This window comes from Quercus robur, chromosome 3 (genome assembly GCF_932294415.1).
Source record: "Quercus robur chromosome 3, dhQueRobu3.1, whole genome shotgun sequence".
Taxonomy (NCBI): Eukaryota; Viridiplantae; Streptophyta; class Magnoliopsida; order Fagales; family Fagaceae; genus Quercus; species Quercus robur.
The window spans coordinates 51,419,158-51,440,311 of NC_065536.1; the positions used below are offsets into that span (position 1 = coordinate 51,419,158).

The 21,154-nt window shown below is 36.0% G+C and overlaps 2 protein-coding genes across 2 annotated transcripts; one reads left to right on the forward strand and one right to left on the reverse strand.

Annotated features, from left to right (window-relative positions):
• Positions 1-6,738: 6,738 nt before the first annotated feature.
• On the reverse strand, positions 6,739-11,433 carry LOC126718276 (uncharacterized). The gene is made up of 6 exons (XM_050420393.1): positions 11,104-11,433; positions 10,867-11,003; positions 9,471-9,823; positions 8,389-8,485; positions 8,019-8,300; positions 6,739-7,904 (listed from the first exon to the last, which is right to left on the reverse strand). Exons 1-6 carry the CDS (start codon positions 11,243-11,245, stop codon positions 6,894-6,896), a joined length of 2,022 nt encoding a protein of 673 aa, XP_050276350.1. The 5' UTR covers positions 11,246-11,433; the 3' UTR covers positions 6,739-6,893.
• Positions 11,434-19,168: 7,735 nt separating this feature from the next.
• On the forward strand, positions 19,169-20,170 carry LOC126719736 (uncharacterized). Its single transcript, XM_050422262.1, has 2 exons — positions 19,169-19,585; positions 19,772-20,170. Exons 1-2 carry the CDS (start codon positions 19,169-19,171, stop codon positions 20,168-20,170), a joined length of 816 nt encoding a protein of 271 aa, XP_050278219.1.
• Positions 20,171-21,154: the final 984 nt, after the last annotated feature.

The following is a 21,154-nucleotide window of genomic DNA, read 5'->3' on the forward strand; positions in this document are numbered from 1 at the left end:
AGTTGGTTCCTTTTTTACACTAGTTGATGCCCAAGGAATCCTTAAATAACTTGAAGTTCTCAAAGATGTTCACCAAAATTCCAAAGCATCTATCAAGCCATCCCCTTGAAGACAAGGCATCAGACATTTTGGACAAAGCACAAAAATTGTCTCCACCAAAAAGAAGTTTTCCATGGAAAGTTGGACCAGGATACAGATACAGTCACCTTCTATCACAAGGACTAGTCTTCTACGTACCAAAGAAGCAAACTTATTTTTGAGTGGAACAAAACCCCTAGTCCAAGCTCCAACTAAAAACAAATAAAAAGCAATAGTTTCTCAAGTGGAACAAAAAATAATTAAATTGATTTGTCTCCACTAAAAGAAGTCTGTGGAAAAGTTGGACTAGGATACCTTCTCAGCTAGATCTCAACATCTACTTGCCAAAGAAGCAAACATATTTTCAAGTAGAATAAAACCCATTGTCCAAAAAAGAAAGAAAGTTGGAACAAAGCCATCCTGTGAAGGCCAAACCCAAATCACATAGGCCCACTCTTGGAGGGCCATGCAGTGCATCCCTAAAACGATGTTTAACTTTCTACCATACAGAGACAACCCCAGATCCACCCAAAAAATAAAGTAGAAAATAAATGAAACGTCACACTCAAAACAATTAATAAGTAGAATAAATGAAACGTCACACTCAAGTCAACTTCGTATAAAAATTTCTGTATAGTTTAACAACTATTTTTTTCTGTTTTATTTAATTACTTTTCAAAGCATTCACATATTGTTTATTCTATATCCGTGCATTAAATGTTTTTATCACTTTTCACACGCTTCCAATTTTCTTCTTTTTTTTCTCCAAAAATGCCAAAAAAAAAAATTAAAAACTGAAATGTATAATAACAGTGTTTGTGCAGATTTGCACAACGGATTATGCTAATATGTTTGTAGTTTTTTGGAGTTGATTTGGAAAATTTTGGTAGTGATCTAAGGATTCGTTTGGTTGGAGAAGTGAAAAGTGGGAGGATGAAAAATTAATGAGAGGATAGAAAAGTGGGAAGATAAAAAAGATTTGATTTTTCCTCATATGTATTTGGTTGGAGAGGTGGAAAATTTTTTTGTTTGATTGGAGAGAAAAAGGGGATGATGGAAAATGTAGTTTATATATATTAACTATTATGTCCTTGTTATATAATAGATAAGTGAGAAGGGTAGGTGAGTGCAATAAAGTGGGGGTGTTTGTGTAAATCACATCATTCAACATCCTTTCCTCCACATTTTCCCCCATATTGTGAGGATAAAAAATGTGGCCCAGAGGGATTATTTTCCTCCCCATTTTCTATCTCTCTTGTTTTCTCTCCTGAATCAAATGGTATTTTCCTCTCCCTATTTTTCATCATTCATGTTTTCACCCCAACCAAACATACCCTAAGCGTTATTTTATGTGACTTTTAGAAGAATACCAATGGTGCAAAACTGAGCATCACTATACTAGGCTCTCTAACCAATACAAAAGTTCCCTTAAGCTTGGTCTCAAGTTATCATATGCTTCTTTAACGTCCATTTGGTTGGGTGAATTTTAGGGGGATGGAAAATAGGAGAGAGAAAAGAAGAGAGAATGTTTTTTTTTTTTTAATGAACTGGAGGTAAATTTTATTAAGACAAAAAAAATAGCAACTACACAAAAGGGGTACAAGCCTCAGCTTTAATTACATAAACAAAACAAGGAGGCCCCAATCCTACGCCTACATCAAAAATAACCAAAAGAATTGTTCAACAAAGACCACTTAACTAAGACAGGCAGCAACATTAGCATCTTAGGCTACCTAGCAAATACAACAATTTGAGATTTGAGTCTGCAAGTCTAAAACATCAAAGCAGATGGTTCCAATTCTCCAAGGGACTCCCAGGTTGGAAATTATCAACGCATCAACACAGGACTTTGTGTCACTCACAATGCAGATGGAATCAACGTCAAGGTTTAATGCCAAGTTGATAGCCTAGATTATAGCTTCAACCTCTGCTTGGAAAGGAAGTGTGGTGTTCACTCTTTTCAAGCAAGCAAATACCACTTCCCCTCTCCAATCTCTGGCTACAACTACAACGGAGGAACTCTTAAGGTTACAAGCCGCATTTACATTGATTTTGTCGGGGGTGTTTTTTGTGCGCGTAGCCACGTGCCTTTGGAGGTGTGGCTTTGTTAGACCCGGATTTGTTTTGGGGAGGTCAACCCGGAACTCGACATTAGGCCGCATAGACCAATGGCTACCGGTGTATTTTTAAGCCTACAAAATAGATAAAACCCAAAGTCTTAGAATCATGATAATGGTTGAAATAAATAAATAATATGCTTAGCATGATAGCTTTGATTAAATGGTGAGTTGATATGTTATTATTATGTATATTGAGTGATGTCCAATATTAGAAAATAATTAATTAGGTGTCAAATGTCCAATAATGGGATGAATCTGATGTCTAGTTGCGGTTCATGGTTCATATTCATCATAATAAGGTATGTCTAGCAATGGTCCATGTCCAAATAATATATGTCCATTGGTGTTATATGTCCAAATGATACAAGTCCAGCAATGGTTTATGTTCAAGTAATATATGTCCATTGGTGGTATATGTCTAAGTAATACAAGTCCAACAATGGTTTATGTCTAAGTAATATATGTCCATTGGTGGTATATCAATTTATTAATATGTATGTTTATTATTAGTAAGACCATGTTTATTAAACGGTGAGATAATGGTAAAATGACAATGAGTTAACATATACTCAATAATGTAATTTCAAAAATGGAGAAAACTGACTTATCTTTCATGTTTCTAACTCCAGCCGTGTAGCATCACTTTGTTCTTCATGTGATTTGTGGCTCCAGCCGTATAATGTTAGTGAGCTTCATAGTTTGTGGCTCTAGCCTTATAGTGTTAATGAGCTAATAAGATTCCAACAGTATAATGACATTAGTTGAGTGGTATAATAATAATGAACGAAATATACTTGATGATAAGTTTGAAGGTAAAATATAATGACTTATCTTCATAGTTTGGAGCTCCAGCCGTAGGACAACAGTAGACTTAGACATTTCAACAGCGTGATAAAATGAGTCCAGCGGTACAATATGATATTATGAGTCCTTCCATGGTGACTTCATGATTGAAGGGGGAAAATGGGTGCAACTGAAGGGAGAGGGAGTATGTCTAGCCGTATGCATAGATTGGTTAAGTTTATCCCCTTTCATCATACACTTAAATGACTTTTCCCATGTAATACTCTTTTAGTTTTTAGTCAAATATGAGTGATATTGCCTTCAATAAGAAGGGCTTTTGATTTTATAAGTTTTTGTCTTTCATAAGAAAGGGCTTTTAGTAATAAGTTCTTGGAAGAGTATTTGATATATATATATATATGTGTGTGTGTGTGTGTGTGTGTGTGTGGAGATGGTAAGGAATATGTATATATTGTGAGATATGGTGTTTGTAATATGTATGGGAATTATTTGTAGATACTTTGTTGGACATGGATCTTGTATATGTATACTATATGAGATATGGAGCTTAGAGATATATGAGAAGTATGTATGGGTATTTTGTGAGAAATGTGTTTTGTAAAATAAATGGAAGTATGAGATAAATAAATGAAGGTTAAATGTAGTAAAGGCTGCTGCTGGGATTGTTTTTTGTATTATGATATTGGTTATGTTGTTTTCTAAGAAAGGGGATTTAGTATGAGAAATAAAGAATGAGATGGAGATGTGTTTTGGGCAGCAAAGATGATGAAGTTTCTGAATAATGGAGTGTGGGAAAGATGGGTAATGAATAATGGTTTTTTGTAACATGTGTGTTGTGTTGTTATCTATGAAGAGGGACTTTGTAAGAGAGATGGGGAAGTGTGAAAATGTGTATTTTGCAGCAAAATGAGTGAAGTTTCTGCATAAGAGGGTGAGAGAGGGATGAATCTGAGAGAGAGGATCAGAGAGAGGGATCAGTGAAAGAGAGCAGACAAAGAGAGAGAGAGATCAAAGAGGGGCCCCCTTTAGTGTATAGCTTAGTCCTCTTTATATAGAGTCAAGCTATGTAACTAGATCAGAACTAGTTGAAGGAAAACTTAGCAAATCAGGAAAAAACTTTGACAAAGTAAGTGGTCTTTTGTTTTTTGGCCAAAAGAAGAAAGTTTGAGACTTAATGGCTGAAGTTATAGCTGTAACAGCTGTCAATCATGATTTGACTAAAGATGGTGAGATAAGCTTTATGAGATTTTTCTGGTACCACAGTTGGAGCTAATGCAGAATGTGCTGGAACTGTTTCAGCTTCTGCAGAAAGTGTTTCTGCTTCTGCTGGAGCTGTCTGCAGCTTAACTGGAGCTATTACAGCTTCTGCAGAAGCTGTTTGCAGCTTCCGCTGGAGCAGTTTTTGGTGTTTTCGGCTAAGTTTTATCTTTTCAAAAATATATTTGGTGAAGTTTTAGAGATGTAATCATGGTCTTTTTGTATCTTAACCAAATCTTGAAGAGTAAGGAGAGCATTTTAATGCTAGATATGAGATATTAATATATATTTAGCTATGTGCTTGAAATTGATTTAGATGATAAAAATATGATTGATATGAAATACTACAATTACATCTTTAAATTTATATTATATGATGAACATTAATTTTTATGTAAAGAGTATGGAGAGTTTTATCATTTTAAGTGTTATGTGATATTAGAGGCTTACCAAATGTTACCTATTGCACACTGACCCGTCAGAGTTCAGGGAATTGGGGAAGACATGCCAAGTAACATGATTTCCTTTATCGAATCACTGGAGCTTTGTTGAACATACTTCTTGGCCCTCCAAACCACGACTCCCAAAATTCCCCCGATGAGACTCATGAGCTTGGATAATAAGCCAAAAATAAGATGATGTGTCATGAGCTTGAACCATGGGCTTTAACGCCTTTTTGTGTAAATATGGGCTCTTTTGGGCTTTAAAAGAGGTTTTCCCAAAATCCATGATAATGTTGACGTGGTGCGGGTCGCCAATGAAATGAAGCCATGTGACGTGAAAAATTTGTCCTCAGCAGATTTTAATAGGTTTTTTATTAAGTTTAGACCAAACTAACTAAGCACGAATGGATGGTCCAAGACCTTAATAAATTCTACAACAAAACTGAATACTTTTAATGTAATCTCATCCAACTTTGGAGTTAATCCCTCAAATTGTACTTGGTTTCTTAGTTTCTAGGACATGTCATGGATCACTACACCATAAAGTAAAAAAATATGCCTTATTATTTGAGTTCAATGGTTGTCAAAATCTCGATTTGGATCCTACGATCCTACAATTTTATGATCCCACCTGCCTAAAACGATCCGGATCTTTCAAGGATCTTTGCGAAAGATCTTTGCGATCGTTCAGAATCAGTAGGATTGTACAATTCTGATGATCCTAGACGATCTTGATTTCTTATAATCTTCTTTAACTTGATAGAAGGCTTAGTTGAACCTAAATGAAAAATAAAATCTTAATAGACCAAGCTTTTTCACTCTAATGTAGAGAGTGTCAGTTGGATCCAAATAAAAAATATCCTAATAGAGTGTCACATTTTGAGGTTTTTTTGTCTCTTTAAATGATGCTTATAAATGGATGTAGTGATGTATGGTAATTATATCAATGAATGTATAATTTATATGATTATTTAACATACCAATGTGTATTTTTTTGTTTTTTTCTCAAATGATGTAAGATCTTACAATTCACGAACCAATCCTACGATCCCACCTACATTCCACAATCCTACGTAAGATCCCAATTTTGACAACTCTAGCAACTATATTTGGACGAGATTAAGGTTTGGATGAATTAGGAAAAAGAAGAGAGACCCAAACCATCAAACCTTAAACCATAATGGCTGTTAAACCAAGTGGCTTTCATCAGAGGGCACAAAACAAATAGATGGATGCTAGTCTCTTCTTCCATCAAATGGATAGAAAGAATCCCCAACATTCATAAATCTTACCAGAAAGGATTTAGTAGGGAAACAATTCGTTGCCATCCTCCGTAGATGTATTTCTGGCCTATCATAGTCTCATAAATCTTGGTTTTCCAGATTTGTCCGTGTGATGCATCTTGACTAGTAGGAGGATTCCCACTGCCGCAAAGAATAAGTTGATTTTATTGAGTTTTGTCCATTGCCAGTAGTGGTACATATCCACTTGTCTGCTTGTGAGTGCAAGCAAATGGGTATTTTTCTGATTAGCTTTAACAGTCAGCTCGTTGAATAAGTTTATGCAAGTCCCACTCTTTATGACTTTGAGTAAGGAGTTGGGATAAGAGATTTTTTATTTTTATTTTTTTTTTTGAGTGTTTGATTAGGTGGATTTTAAGAAGAAAAACTGGTGCGCCTAAGCCCACCAAAATGCTATCTCTCCATTTTGGAAAAAAGAAAAAAGAAAAGAGTAGTTGCAGTCAAAAGATTGAACTATTCTTCATCTTAGTTTTTTTTTTTAGTTTACCTGGACTTGAATTTTTTATTTATTACTTTCTTCATTTTTAATTTCCTAGTTATGATTTTTCTTTTTTAATAAACTTAGGTTATTGCCTTCTTTATTTATTTTTAGTTGGTTGCTCCCTTTTTTTAATAAGGACATATGAGTTATTTAAACATAAACGAGAGAAACTAAAATCTCTTTTATTCCTTCTACTTTTCTATCCTCCCAACCAAATGAAGCTTTAAGATTGGACAGAGCAAAATACGGGAAAATAACAAGAAGCAACGGCAAAATATAAAAGCATCACGACAAGGCCAGTATGTTTTGAATGTCCTAAATTAAATCCGAATGGCACAATGGCCAAAAAATTTTCCAAAAACATGCAGCAATTCAAAATTTTCAACCAAAAATTATGGATCCTTTCTAGTTAGTTCCTAGACTTCTTTCTGGATGACTTGGATGAAGGCTTGGATTGCTCTGCAGCTGCATTCTGTGAGGTTCCTTTGGAGGTACTCACTTGGTTTGATTTTGAATTTGAAGAGTTAGAACTCGCACCAGAAGTCCCAGCTTCTTGCTTTTCTCTTGCAACTGCACCCTGAGATCCTCTCACCTGAGCTGCTCTCTTATCCTTCCTCTTGGGCCTGTAACTTGACCTCTCTCTCTTGGGGAGCCACCTTTCTGGATCTGGTGGAGGACCTGGGTTAGCAGGGTCAAACCCTTTAGGGTACCTTGGCTTTCTCTTTCTCTTCTTCTTTGATTTAGCTTTACTCTTCCCTTCTTCATAAGCCTCAGTAGCCCCAACATGAGAAGCACTACCATCAACATGTTTCGCCCCAGAAGTCTTCTCTAAGCTATCCACATCCACCCCCCTCAGACCTGGTAACGGCTTCAGCTGCTTCTCATAGGTTTCTGCCTTGTTAACATCCACACGAGCAACTGTAGTTACCAGTCCAACCAATGCTTCCATGTTTCCATGGCTTTTCACAAGCTCCTCGTATAAATGGGCAGCATCCTCTTCATGGCCATGCCTCAGCTTAAAGGAAGCAGCCTCTTGCATTATGATATTGAGCTTATTGTCCTCAGTCATAGCATTGGACCACCATTTGATTGCAGAGTCAAGCACAGCAGCTGCACCGTCAATATCTCCAGCACGCTCCTTAAGAGACACAAGGGTTGCAACAGTGGCGGGCATGTGCTGGATATCAGGTATCTTAGCCAGGGACTCAGCTGCAATTTGGGGATGACCAGCAGCAGCAGCAACCTGTGCCCTAGCTAGGAGAACAACCTTGGACTTATCAGGGAACTTTTCAGCAAACTGTCCTAGAACTTCTTCAGCTCTCACAGCTTTGTTCTCTCTCACAAAGACAGCAGCTTGAAGCAGTACAGGCATCACACTATCAGCAAACATGTCAGACACTGCAGCAACAAGTTCTCGAGCCTGTAAAGAATCCAGAAGAGATAGAGTTGATCAAGAAAATCAGCTCACCAACAGTGACTCACTTTGTCATGATTAAATTGAAATTAGAAAGGTTAAAAATAAAGAGTGCAAAACCTGATCCAGCCTATTTGCGTGGAGAAGTAAAAGAACTCGATTTGCATATACTGCTTCCCTTTGTTTTGGTGAAAGCTTCAAGTTAAGTCCATAAGCAAGCTGGAAGTTCTGTGAATCTTTCTCTTTCAGCCTATCAAGTTTCCTTAGGCCATCAGAAACATCTTTTGGACCTTTCAATGCAATGAGGTTGTTCACTGCCACTGCCAGTGATGGCTCATCTGCCAGATCTCGATTAATAATGTCTGTGTAAGCTTCACTGGCCTCTTGTGTGTGCCCAAGGAGCTGATGAATAAAGCTAATTTGCATCACTTGCTGCCTCCATCACCAAAACAAGAAACGATTGAATATATACATAATGTAATAATTTTACCTGCTGAACATAGGCCAACTGGACAGCTATAGGAGCCAATTCAATCTCTATGTCATCATCAGGCAAGTTGTCTTCCATTAGTGTTTCCTGACCAATTCTGACAACAACAAGCACATTAGCATCCAGTGGAGATATTACCACTTTTCCTACAGAAGTTTCCCCCTGCTCTGCCCCCAATCCCCCCTCATTTTTTAAGTACATGCATGTGTTTACAGTTCAGAGCATATCAATTCATTGCACACTTCAATCCTCATTTACTTCATATTCAGAGCAAAACCAAAAAAATGTATACAAATTATTAGCATGGATTAACTTGACAGCCACTAACAAATATAGATTAAAAGTGATGATGTTAAAATGCAAAACAGGACTTCCAGACTTCAAAACAGAACTTACATTAACCAATATGTAAACCCCTTCCCAATCAAAGTGATTTCCTTTTGAATTTCAACCTCCCCAAGTACTGTTTATAGTTACTACCTAAAGAGAGAGAAACCAGTTTAAAGGATGTGCTGCAAATGGAAAATAGAGAGAACCTTTTTTTTTTCCTGATAAGCAGCAAATAGAGAAAACTTAACAAAAGGTAAGGCACAAACATGATTCAGAAGACAGAATACCAGATTCTAAAAAAGAACCATTCAGGATTTTTTTTTTTTAATAGTTTCATTCTGGAATTTTAAAATGTTAAATAATAATAATTTTTCTTGCCCCTAACAAATTTCATTATAAGGAACTTCCATATACAACACCAAATAGATGGTTTTTTGCATCGAAGACTGCTGCAGTGGTTATCTAAGATTAGGATTCTAGTCAGTTATCAAAAGAGATTAGGGTTCTAGCCATAGAGAAAAAAAAGATGTTTCTTCGCATGATCATGCTTGTATGAAATTTCTCTAAACATACTTACCAGCCAAATTCAAGTAAGCTATAGATTTACCAACTTAAGCTTGACAAATAATGCAGTAAACACAATACAAAGCATCAAAATAATATTAGTCTGGAATCACAACATTATTCAATACAGTTGAAATCAACTTGCTTATCATAACCAATGGCAATGTTTGCAACCAACAGTACATTACCTTCGGGCTGACAGCAAGAGTTGTTCTGCATCTGTGTACTTGTTCCTTTCAATCAAAGAACACGCGGTGTTGTATGCCAACTCAAAACTGCTAGTTGCTTTGACCCTAAGTGCATCCAACATTCCTTGTACTTCGGAAGCTCTCCCAGAGGAAACCAAACCAGCAACAGAGTTTATTTCTAAGGAGTCAATCTTTGATTTTTGAAGCTTCTGATAGATATCGACGCAAGCATCCATTTTTCCAAGACGATAAAGAATCTGTGACTCTAACAGCATGGTTGCAGAATTTGTCTCTTGGGTTTTCAAGGACTCTAATGCTTCATCTAGCTTGTTTTGTCTGTATAAGCAGTATGCCTATTTAGAGATAGCAAAAGCAAAAATAAGAACATCAACAATGCATAATGTATACAGCCAAATATACAATTGAAACCCTCAGAAGGGTTTGATGAAGAAAATCTAAGCTAACTATATATATATAATGCATATGGGCCATTTTTGGTTGATTAAGCTCATATATGGACCACATACTTAAGAACATGCAAATTAGATGCACCATCTGACATTAAGTTCAAATAGTAGACCAATCCAAATCTAGAGAAGGGTACCTATTCAACTAGTGTGAAAAATTAACATATGACCAAGGAGACAAAAAAAAAACCCTTGAATTTAGCATTTGCTCACAGATAAAAGAAATACCCAAGTGCAGGAGTATTTGATATCACCTATCAATAAGTACCAAACTTGCGAAAAAATTTTATTCTTTTCCGTTTAATTTCTCCCTAATTCTTTTATACAATCATTGAGAAACAAGTGTCCACAAAATAAAAAGGCATATCACAAAATGTTCTCTAACATGAGAACTCTAAATAAGAGCCCTTTGGACGTGCCTGTAGCTAGTAAAATCTATGAGCAGCTGACCCCCACACGCCATAACCAGTTTCTAGGTAAATTAATAGGCATATCGCAAAGCGTGCTCTAACACAAGAACTCTAAAGAAGAACCATTTGGACACGCCTCTAGTTTCCAGGTAAATCAACAGGCATATCACAAAGTGTGCTCTAACATGAGAACTCTAAAGAAGGGCCCTTTGGACGCGCCTCTCGCCAGTAAAACCTACAAGCAGCTGACCCCACACACCATAACCAGTTTCCAAGTAATCCCGGTACACTATCGCAAGAACATTAGGTTTTTTTTTTTTTTTTTTTAAATTTTATGAAAACGCTTAATTTGAAGGCAATGCCTAGTGATTAAATTCCCTAAAGCATTTTGATAAGAAAATTCACCTATCAAAGTATGTAAATGCAATGTACTTCGAATTCAAGCAGAGAAAGAGACTGGCACAAAATTAAATTTAAGACAATTTCATAATAATGGTATAAATGCTTGAAATTACGTACCTTAAAGAAAGTGAAATCGATCGGGACCTTCTTTGTGGATTGAATCGTCGAGAGAGCATCGTCGATCCTATCCGCCTTGATCAAAGCCACAACCTTGCATCGAATCGCATCCTCATCACCTGGTGCCACTCTTAGAACTGCAAAAAAAACCCCCCAAAAAATAAAGATCAAAATTGAAATTTAATAGGAAAAATAAATTTAGGAATTCGGAGAAGGTGATGAAACCGAGAAATGGACCTTGATCTGTGACTTTGGCGGCTTGTTCGAACTCGGATCTTTGGATGTGTTTGCTAAGGGAAGCGAAGAGATCTTCGATTGGAGGAGGAGGCTGTGACGGCGAATGAGAGGGTTTTGGTTTGTCTTTGGGCTTCGGAGCCATTGAATATTGCCGGACGCGAGAGCTTTGATTGTGATTTTCTCGGTTGCCAAACAGATGTTAGGAAAAATAATAATTTAAAATGAGTGAGAATTGGATTGAGACGAAGGTTTTGAGTGAGAATATAGATAAGCAGAGATGGCTGCTGGGGTTTACGATTTCTTCTCGTTTTCACAGCTTCTACTCTTTTTCCGTTTTTTTTCACTCTTTGCCTTTCTCGGGAAAATGGTAAGCGGGTCGGGACGTAACCGGTTGACCCGAAGATCCGGGTTAAGCTAGGCCCATCGTTTTGTGAGCTTTGAGTGATGGGAAAAATTTGCCAGCATAATTTTAGGAGAATTTTAGGAAAGCAATACACTGATGAAATTATTTTGTAAGTTAGATTGTTTTTAGAACTCGAGTTTGAACCGAAACTCGAGTTTCAATATTGCTGCACACTGCTTGGAACTCGAGTTTGTTTGTCACTCGAGTTCTAGTCCAAACACAAGTTTATCAAACTTGAGTTCCAAAAACAATCTAACTTATAAAATAATTTCAAATGCATGCTATGCATCAAATTTTTTTCTAAAAAGCTACTATTCCGCAAATTTTGCCTTGAGTGATGGGTTAAAAGTTTTTGAGCCGTTGTGAGAACTTAGGTAGAAATGGTCCAAATGGACCATGGTCCTCACCCTATTTTGCTCCTAATGAATGAATTTTTTTTTTTTTTTTCCTTTTAATCAGACTAATGAATGTATTTACTCTCAAAGAAAGAGAGAAAAAAAAATATATTAATACTGCTGCAATTTTTGTGCGTAAGTTTTATATAAGAAAATTTCTAGTATTCCTAGTATTGTTTTGAAAAAAAGAACTAAAATTATTACAAATTTTACTACAAAGAGCTTTACAAATTGATATGGTGATATGATTGTTGTCGCTTAAACAAAACTATGAAATGAATGTTTTGAATCATTTCTTTGTGATTAATGACATGTTAATATGTAAATATTATATTGTAATTTTTTTTTCATATCTCTAGCATTGCTCAAAAAAAGTTTGTGGTATTTTTTTGGTGAAACTACACTATTGGTCCCTGAAGTTTACCCTGTGTGCGCAATTAGTCCCTCAAGTTTGAAGCGAGCACAACAATTAGTCCCTTAAGTTTTAAAACTGAGTTATATTGGTCCTTTTACTAATTGCTGTTAACGGTGTTACTTACATGACTAACAGAACAATGACTTGACTTTTTTTTTTTTTTTTTTTTAATGATGTGGCATGTTTTTAATTAAAAATTTTAAAAAACAGTTTCCACGTTAGATGAAATTGAAAAATCATATTGACTGGATTAAAAACAAATATGATATTTGTTTAACAAAGGCACGACGGAGAGAGAGAAGGGGAAGCGAGAGATTGACAACCACAAGAAAGAAGGGGACGAAGTGAAGGAAAACCCAAGCCTAGCCACCACCGGTGGAGACCAAATCCCTAGCCGCACAACAGCACTGCTTCTCTGGCATAACCACTGAACCGCTGCCGCCTCCCTCTGTTGGCGACGGTGGCCTCTTGCCTCCTAGCAACGCTTCCTTCTTGGCCACTTTTGTGTCTTCGTGCTAGCACAGCCACTGATACCTCGGCATCGCCGCTCCTCCTCCTCTTATTGAAAACCCTCTTAGGTATTGCTGATTTTTGTCTTCGTCGATTTGTTGTCATGCTGGGTGGGTGTTCAATGCTTAGGAGCGCTTTTATTTATAAATAATTTTGAATGGATATTTGTAACTAAATTCAAAAGATTATGTTTGGTTTATGGTAAAGTTGTGAAGTTTTTGTTTTCTTTAGCATTGTTGATTTGAACCATGTTATAGCCATCTACTTTTGGTCCTTCTTGAAGTTTCCTTTATAGTATGGGTACATACACCAATGTCAAATTTATTTTCTTGTCTTTGGTTCAACGAAGTTGACTGATTTACCTCACGTGATCAACTAAGCTCTGCATATACTTGCTTGAAGCTGAGGAGAATAAATTTAGAAAGACCATTTTATTTAAATATGTTTAAGGTTAACACATTTTCTTTTAGTGATTCATTGTAGTTGTCTGTGTATTATTATAATTTTTATGTCATAGATTAAGTAATTTACTTTTTTCTAGAGCTGTGGCTAAAACGGTTCCTAGAGCTACTCTAATCATTCATTTATTGGTACTTTTGGATCACATGGAAATTAAATCTTTGCATATCAGCAAAAACTGACTACTGGCTATTAGAACTAACAAAAGAAATAGAATATGAAAGAAAAGATCATATAGTGAACTAAACTGGTAGGGGTATGTACCATTATATTATTTGCAATCCTTAGAAGCAACATAAATTCGTGTATCCGTTTGAGATGTCATGGCTGATGGGTACTATTGTAGGACTTATTTATTTATTTTTACATAGATCCAAATAGTTTCTATTTACAGATTTTATATAAGTTCATGACAATGCTTATATTGTCTATGTAGGGATGTATATTGAAGGTATATAGGACTGTACTATCATTGGCTTTTTCCTTTTCCCACTTCCCAAAATCAACCTTGGTGCAAGGTGGACCATAACCAAGCCATATTATCTAGCTTCTTTCCTTGGTGTCAATGAATGTGTCAACTTTCAAGACTATCCTATCAATTTTGGGAAGATAAATTCAATTGTGTTTGGTTCCCATGAGATTCTTCAAAAGGGCAGGGCAGACTGTATTAGGTTTTAATTTGCTCTGCATTATCATAATCATGGGGCTTAAAAGGATAAAGGAAGGATGAAAATTACTTTCCCATTCTACTTTATATTACTTTTTGTGAATATATATTAAAAAAATTACCCCATAACTAAACGACCTTCTCCTTTGTTTTTATTTATTAATTTGGTGTTTCTTGATTATGTGTGTGTGTGCATGTGCATGAGAGAGAGCTTAACTACTTGTACGTTTGCAAGTCATGCTTTTTATGAAGATTTGAACTCCCAGTCTTTGATTTGTATAGTGAGTTTTGTCCCTGCTTGTTACCATGACAGTCATGCAATTTGCATCAATTTCTGTACTAGTGTGATTTTCATGTTGCTCAACCACTGAGACTATCTATTAATGCCAGCTTTAAGCACTAGCTTGTACAGTCAATAAAGCAAATAAGCCAATTCTTTCTAGCATTATAATATATTTGCTCTACTAGTGCATTCTATTTGGTTTCCTGCAAATAAGCCAAGTCAATAAAGCAAATAAGTCAATTGTTGACTGCTTTCTATTTGGTTTCCTCCAATAAAGCAATCTAAACCATTCCAGGGAATAACAATATATTTAAACAATTGATCTAGCCAATTACATAATCTGACAAGGTTTCCAATAAACATCATATTAATTGCACCAATTAACATGTTCAAAATAGTAACATCAAATAAGCTATACTTCAAATAGTAGTAATCCTCAAACTATTTCAAACAATAACAAAAAAATATCTAAATGTTCTATCCACTTCAAAATACACATTTATCTCCGCAAGCACCTTCACTTCTACACATTTAACCACAAGAAATGTCGTTCACCTTTGCCCTTATTCTTATAAAATTTTGTAATTCTTTTTTATGTCTCACTTGCAGCAACCATTGTCTATACTAACACTTCAAAACTATAATTTCTTGTAACTTCATTAGGTCCAACCTGAACAGTGCACAAGGATATTAATCTACTAGAAACAACAAAGTTAATTTTGTTGAAACATATAAATGTAATAATAATAACCTGAGATGTTGGTTGACTTCGATGTACTCCTTCACATTGGGTGTTGGTTGACTTTGTGTTGTGACATTTCTTTTCTTAACCTGAAAATCCATTATAGTTTCATTTCAGTACATTAACAATAAATTTGTGATTTTTTCATATGAGACTAACAAATATATATATATATGTATTTGCAATCACTTACAAGTATTTTTTGACTATGCTGACTTGCATATGCTTCCTCACTTGTTTGCAGTGGCGGTGTTGCCCTATTAGTAGGTTCTACATGACTTGAAGATGTCCTATGTTCTTGGCTTTCCAAATTGTGTGCTGTTACATTTGGCTCTCTCACCTATAAATTTTAGGTCACAGCTTAGTAGCACATTATCAACAAGGGAAAAATAAAGAAAAAAAAATCTAACTATTACAAGCCTTACCTGTAGTTGTTTGCTAGCCTGAGTAGTGGGATTGCACCTTCTCTTGTTATGGCCTACTGTCCCACATTGGCAACATTTAACATGACCGATTCTCCTCTTCATCTTATATGGATTGTTTAGCTCACCAAGTTCCTTCTTTCTCTTCTTTTTAGGCCTTCCCCCTTGTCTTATTTTTTTAGGAGGGAGTATGGTTTCTCTGTCACTCCGTGGCCACAACTTAGGACCACTAATAGGGTATATACATGACCCATAAGTCTGGGTTAAGGACTCCATACTATAACAATGATGCACATAATCTTCAATTGTGTGACCCATATATCCCAATGTAGCTATAGAATGTGCACAAGGAATCCCAATTAGGTCCCATGATCCACATGCGCATGTACACTACTTTATGTCAACTACATACTTATCAGGCAATTTTGATACTTCAAACTTTGATTCATTGCTATCCCCACACCAAACTGGAACCCAATCTGTACTATTAATTTTTTTCGGTCTCTAACGTGTTCTAGATTCTAGGACATATAGGGCCATGATACCTTGTAATTTTCTCATTCTTCTTAATATAATAAGCCATCAGATGCAATCTAATCTTCTCCAACATAGTAATTATTGATTTGTCCCTATTCTCTAATATTTGAGAACTAAAATTTTCACATCCATTGTTGGTTAGTGCATTACACCTGGGATACCTTCTAAAAGCTGCTCTTGTCCAAAACCTAGGTTCCTTTCCTACCAACCATTCCCATGCCTTTATGTTTAATTTCTTGATCTTCCCCATTTCAAATTGAAACTCAAACATGTTAGTGGCCTTAGCAGCTGCCCATATACGATCTTTTAATAGCTTACTTTTATAATCTTTACTAAAATTATTATATAGATGTCGAAACACAAAATCAATGGTCCACACCTGGCATGAGCTCATCAAACATTTGTGTTAATCCCTACAACAAAGACATAAAATACAAAATTATTGGATGTATTAGAATACAATTAATTTGGTGTGAATTTATAACAAGGTATATCATCCAAATTTAAAGAATAAAATAAAATGAAAGTTTCATTCACCTTTTGTTGGTCAAACATGAAAATCCACCCTTCATCCCTTAAACTTCTAATATCATCAAGCAACCTTTTCATGAACCATGTCCATGAGTCCTTTGTTTCTACCTCAACCACGACAAATGCAATTGGGTAAACATAATTATTGCCATCCTTGCCAACTGCTATCAAGATCTATCTTGGATACTCACCCTTCAAATGACATCCATCAACACCAATGAAAGGCCTACAAGCAGCTAAAAAGCCTTTCTTACAAGCATCCAAACATACATATAATCTCTCAAATTTTGGCTACAAGTGTGGTTGAGGTCTATTGGTAGAGATTAGTATAGTACACCCAGAGTTGCTTCTTAACAATTCTTCACAGTAATCGCCCAACCGGGCATATTGTTCTGTAAAAGTTCCATGCACTAATTCTTTAGCCCTACCTGTTGCTCTAGATGCTTGATACCTACTAATATGAACCTTAAACTTATTTACAACTTGGTCTTTGATAACGGACATCTTCACATTTGGGTCACTCCTCACATCATCCACCAGATGCTTCCTAAGCCAATTTGAAGATGCAAATCTATTCTTAAATCGCCTCCCACAATTATGTTCAGGATTCAATTTTTTCACTATCCAAGTATCTTCATCTTTCATCTTTCATCTTTCTATAATACAACTCAAAATGACATCTATCTGTGCATTTTACTCTTACCCTTACTTTGTCATTTTTTTTTAAACTTTACTGGAACCCCTTTGAAAATAGAGTAGAGTTTGATAGCATCCATGACGTCCTTTTTGGTGGCAAACTGCATATCAAGTTCAAAGTGCACCTCAGAGAAGGATTCTGGTGGATGGTATTAAGGATACCTAGGCCTAGTTTCATCATCAAATGAACTAACCAGACTTGCAGATGTCTCTGACTCCCACTTATCTTCATCCCTATCAGCTCCAAATGCAACAAGTGCACTTGCACTAGGATTAACCCACTTGCATCAACCCATGTAGGATTAACACCTCTTGCATCAATCCCACTAGGACCAACACCACTTGTACCAACCTCATCCTGATTAACATCGCTAGGATCAACCCCACTGCCACCAACCCTACTAGGACTAACCCCACATGCACTAGCCTTTCCCTTTCTCCCCTCTTTGAGTTTCACTTGCTTATCTTTTCTAAGACACAAGGTCTCATCAAGTAAGCCTTTTACTTTGGAGGCTATTTCACCACTGCTAATATACTGTGCAAACATATCATTGTCGTCACTTTCACTGCATCCAAAATGACCTTATGAGCACTATCCTCTTCACTAACAACTCCATCTACTTTATCTCCCTCATCAAGATTACCCCCCTCATTATCACCATCTTCCTCATCTCCTTCATTACCAATAGCATTCTCATAATCATCTAAAAACATAACGTACACTTCCACTTCATTATAACCCCTAAAAGCATTAGCATTGGTGAATGCTAATGCCAAATCTAAAGGAAATTTAGCATTTTTAACCCCAAAACCATTTGCATCAGAGAATGGTAAACAGCACTATTGCAAAAATTTTTACAATAGTGCTACAGTGCAATTCTAAACATAGAATTGCACTGTAGCAAGTATTGTATCAAAAATAATATATTTTATGATGTTTTCCCCCTAAAACTTCTCTCTCATCAATACATTCTACACAGGCTCTTCTCTCTTTATTCCTTCTCTGTTTCTCATCTGCTCTCTCATCTCTGAAGCTTCATCTCCGAAATTTCTATGTGACCATCTCCGAAATTTCTGACCCATCTCCATCTCCGAAATTTCTCACCCAATTCACCCTCACCCATCTCCATCACTAAAGCTTCACCCTCACCCATTCACCAATTCACCCTCACCCATCTCCATCGCTGAAGCTTCACCTTCACCCATTCACCAATTCACCCTCACCGATTCACCCTCACCCTCACCCATCTTAACTGATTCACCCTCGCCCATTCTCAAGGGTTTTTGGGTTTGGGTTCAGATTTTGCAAAAACGAAGCTCCGTTGGTGTTGGGGGATTCAGCTCCGTTGGTGTTGGTGCTGACTGTAAGGTGGGTTTTGATCAATGTATTAGAGTTTTTGTGTTTGTGTTTCTTTTCTCTCTCTGCAAGAAAAAGAGGGATTCAGCTTGTGTTTGTGTTTGGGTTTTGATAAAAGAATTGTTGTTGATGTTTGTAGAGTTTTTGTTGTTGATTTAGCATCTTCGAGACCGTAAGCTCGAGTTCATCTTCAGAAAGTTTGCTCAGGTTCATCGTCAATTACTAGTAAGTATCTCTCTCTATCTATTTCTCTCCCTTCTCTCTTTTCTCTTTGTTTATGTACCCCTCTGTAAAACCGTTCTTTGATAAGCTTTTTTTTTTTTCCTCACAAATCATTCAACAACTCCTCCTTTCTACCAAAATCCCAATTTTATTAGATAATAGGTGTTCTTGTATTCTATTAATATTTGGCTGTGTACAGGGCTAGTATTTCTGTAACAAAAAATTACTGTAGTATAGTTGAAATATGTTGATTAGGAGTTGTCAATATATATTGTTTTGATTAGGAGTTGTCAACATATATTGTAGGATGTTGCTATATGTGAGAAGTTGTCACCAAAATATTATGATTAGCTTATACTGATTGTAAAGATACAAATAAGAATTGACTTCATACACTAACTATTTTAAGTTCCCTATTTAAAAGGGATGGTTAGGCAAGAAGACTATGACCAATATGGTAATTTCTTACAAGCTGATTCTGATTTTATGGAACCATTTTTAAGTGGGTCTCAAAATCCTTCAATGCCCATCCAGTCTTTACCGGAAGTTGAAATTGTCACCTCTAAACGTGGTGGCAACTTCAGTGTAGATGAGGACCTCCTCCTCATCGCTGCATGGCTTAACATTGGCATGAATGCTGTGCATGGTACTGAACAAAACGGTGACAAATTTTGGACGAAAATCTGGGAATTTTTTTGCACGAACAATACTTACGAAACCACACATTCTAGTACCTCCCTATCAAGTCAATGGGGAAATATTAATAGGGAGACAAGTAGGTTTGCTGGGTTCATGGCTAAAGTTGAAGCTCGAAATAAAAGCGGTACAACTAACGAGGACAAGGTATAAATTATATTGCAATGGTGTCACAATATTAATTTGCTTTAAAGTTTCAAGACTCTAATTATTTTATTTTAAAAAAAAAAACTTTAGTTGAAAGAGGCAAAGGAACTATATAAAGCTACACCAAATCCAACATCCGGCAAATACATGGCTTTTGCTTATGAACATTGTTGGGTTATGTTGAAGAACCAACCAAAGTGGAGTATGCCTAAGGAAAGATCAAAAAGGCTCCCTCAAACTCCAAGTTCAATCGATCAAGTTGATAGTAATGATGATGACACAGTGGTACTAGAGAGACCAATTGGTAGAAAAGCCGAAAAGGCTAAGCGAAAGAGGATAGATGGTGATAAGGGTTTCGATGATTATTTAGCGAAAACATTGCAGTATATTCAAGCATCACATGAACAAGACCAAGAGGCTCTTCGCATCAAAGCAGAAAAGCTTCGTCTTAAAACTATTAGGGAGGAGGGAAGAATAATAACCATGGATACAAGTGGCATGAATGACAAAGAAAGACTTTATTTTGAAAATCTCAAGGATCAAATCCTTGCAAGACAAGTTGGAGTTGACCCAAGGAACATGTAGATGTCTTGTTGTAACCTTATTTTGGTAGTAAATTATTTTAGGGTTGGGTTTGGCATATGTAGATGCCATTTTGTAAGTAACCTTATTTTGGTAGTGACTTATTTTAAGCGTAGGTTTGGAACATGTAGGTGATGTATTGGTCCAACTTGATCAATTGGCAGTAGATTGTGCCACTTATGTAATCACATCATTTTTGTTTATATGAAAAACTTATGTATTTTCTATGTTTGATATCATATCTTCTACCAATTTGTTGTTCCAACTTTAAGTTTGTTTTCAGTTTTATACTTCTGTTTAATTTTTTCTAATAGTTATTTGCCTGCTGGTATCTGTTTTAAGTCTGTTTAATTCTGTTTTAAGGGTGTTTCTTTGGCTGTTTATGATAGTTAAGTTTGCTAGCTGTTTATGTGGCTGTTTTATTGTTGTTTGTGTGGCTGTTTGGTGAGATTTAGTAGCCTAGGAAACATTACACAGTGAATTTAGGAATGATTAAAAAATTTAGCTGAAACGTGTTGGGGGTGATGAAAATATTGTGCAAGTATTTGTTTTTCTACAGCCCCTACAACCATTATATCCATATTTACATATTCAAATTTCTTGCATGAATCATATTTGATATTTCTATCTATCTATCTATGTAACTTCGCATCTATATTTACAAAATTAGATGTCATCTTTCATCCATCAAAAATTGTAATCAGCATTTTAATTTTGTTTACAAAGACAACCCAAACTAGCTTATTTGAAAAAGTGCCCATTTGAGCTTCTCTAAACTTTGTCCTGCATCACAAAAAATTAATATTATATCTGAGTTCACAAGCAGATTTCTATTGTTTTCCATCATTCCTATGGTCATCATTCAGAGATCAAAATACATGCACATCTGAAGAATTTCTAGCCATCCATATAAATCTGTTTTGAGCTAAATTTGTATATTATTCACTCATACATCTTTATGATTCAGTGTCACCAAAAATATGACAC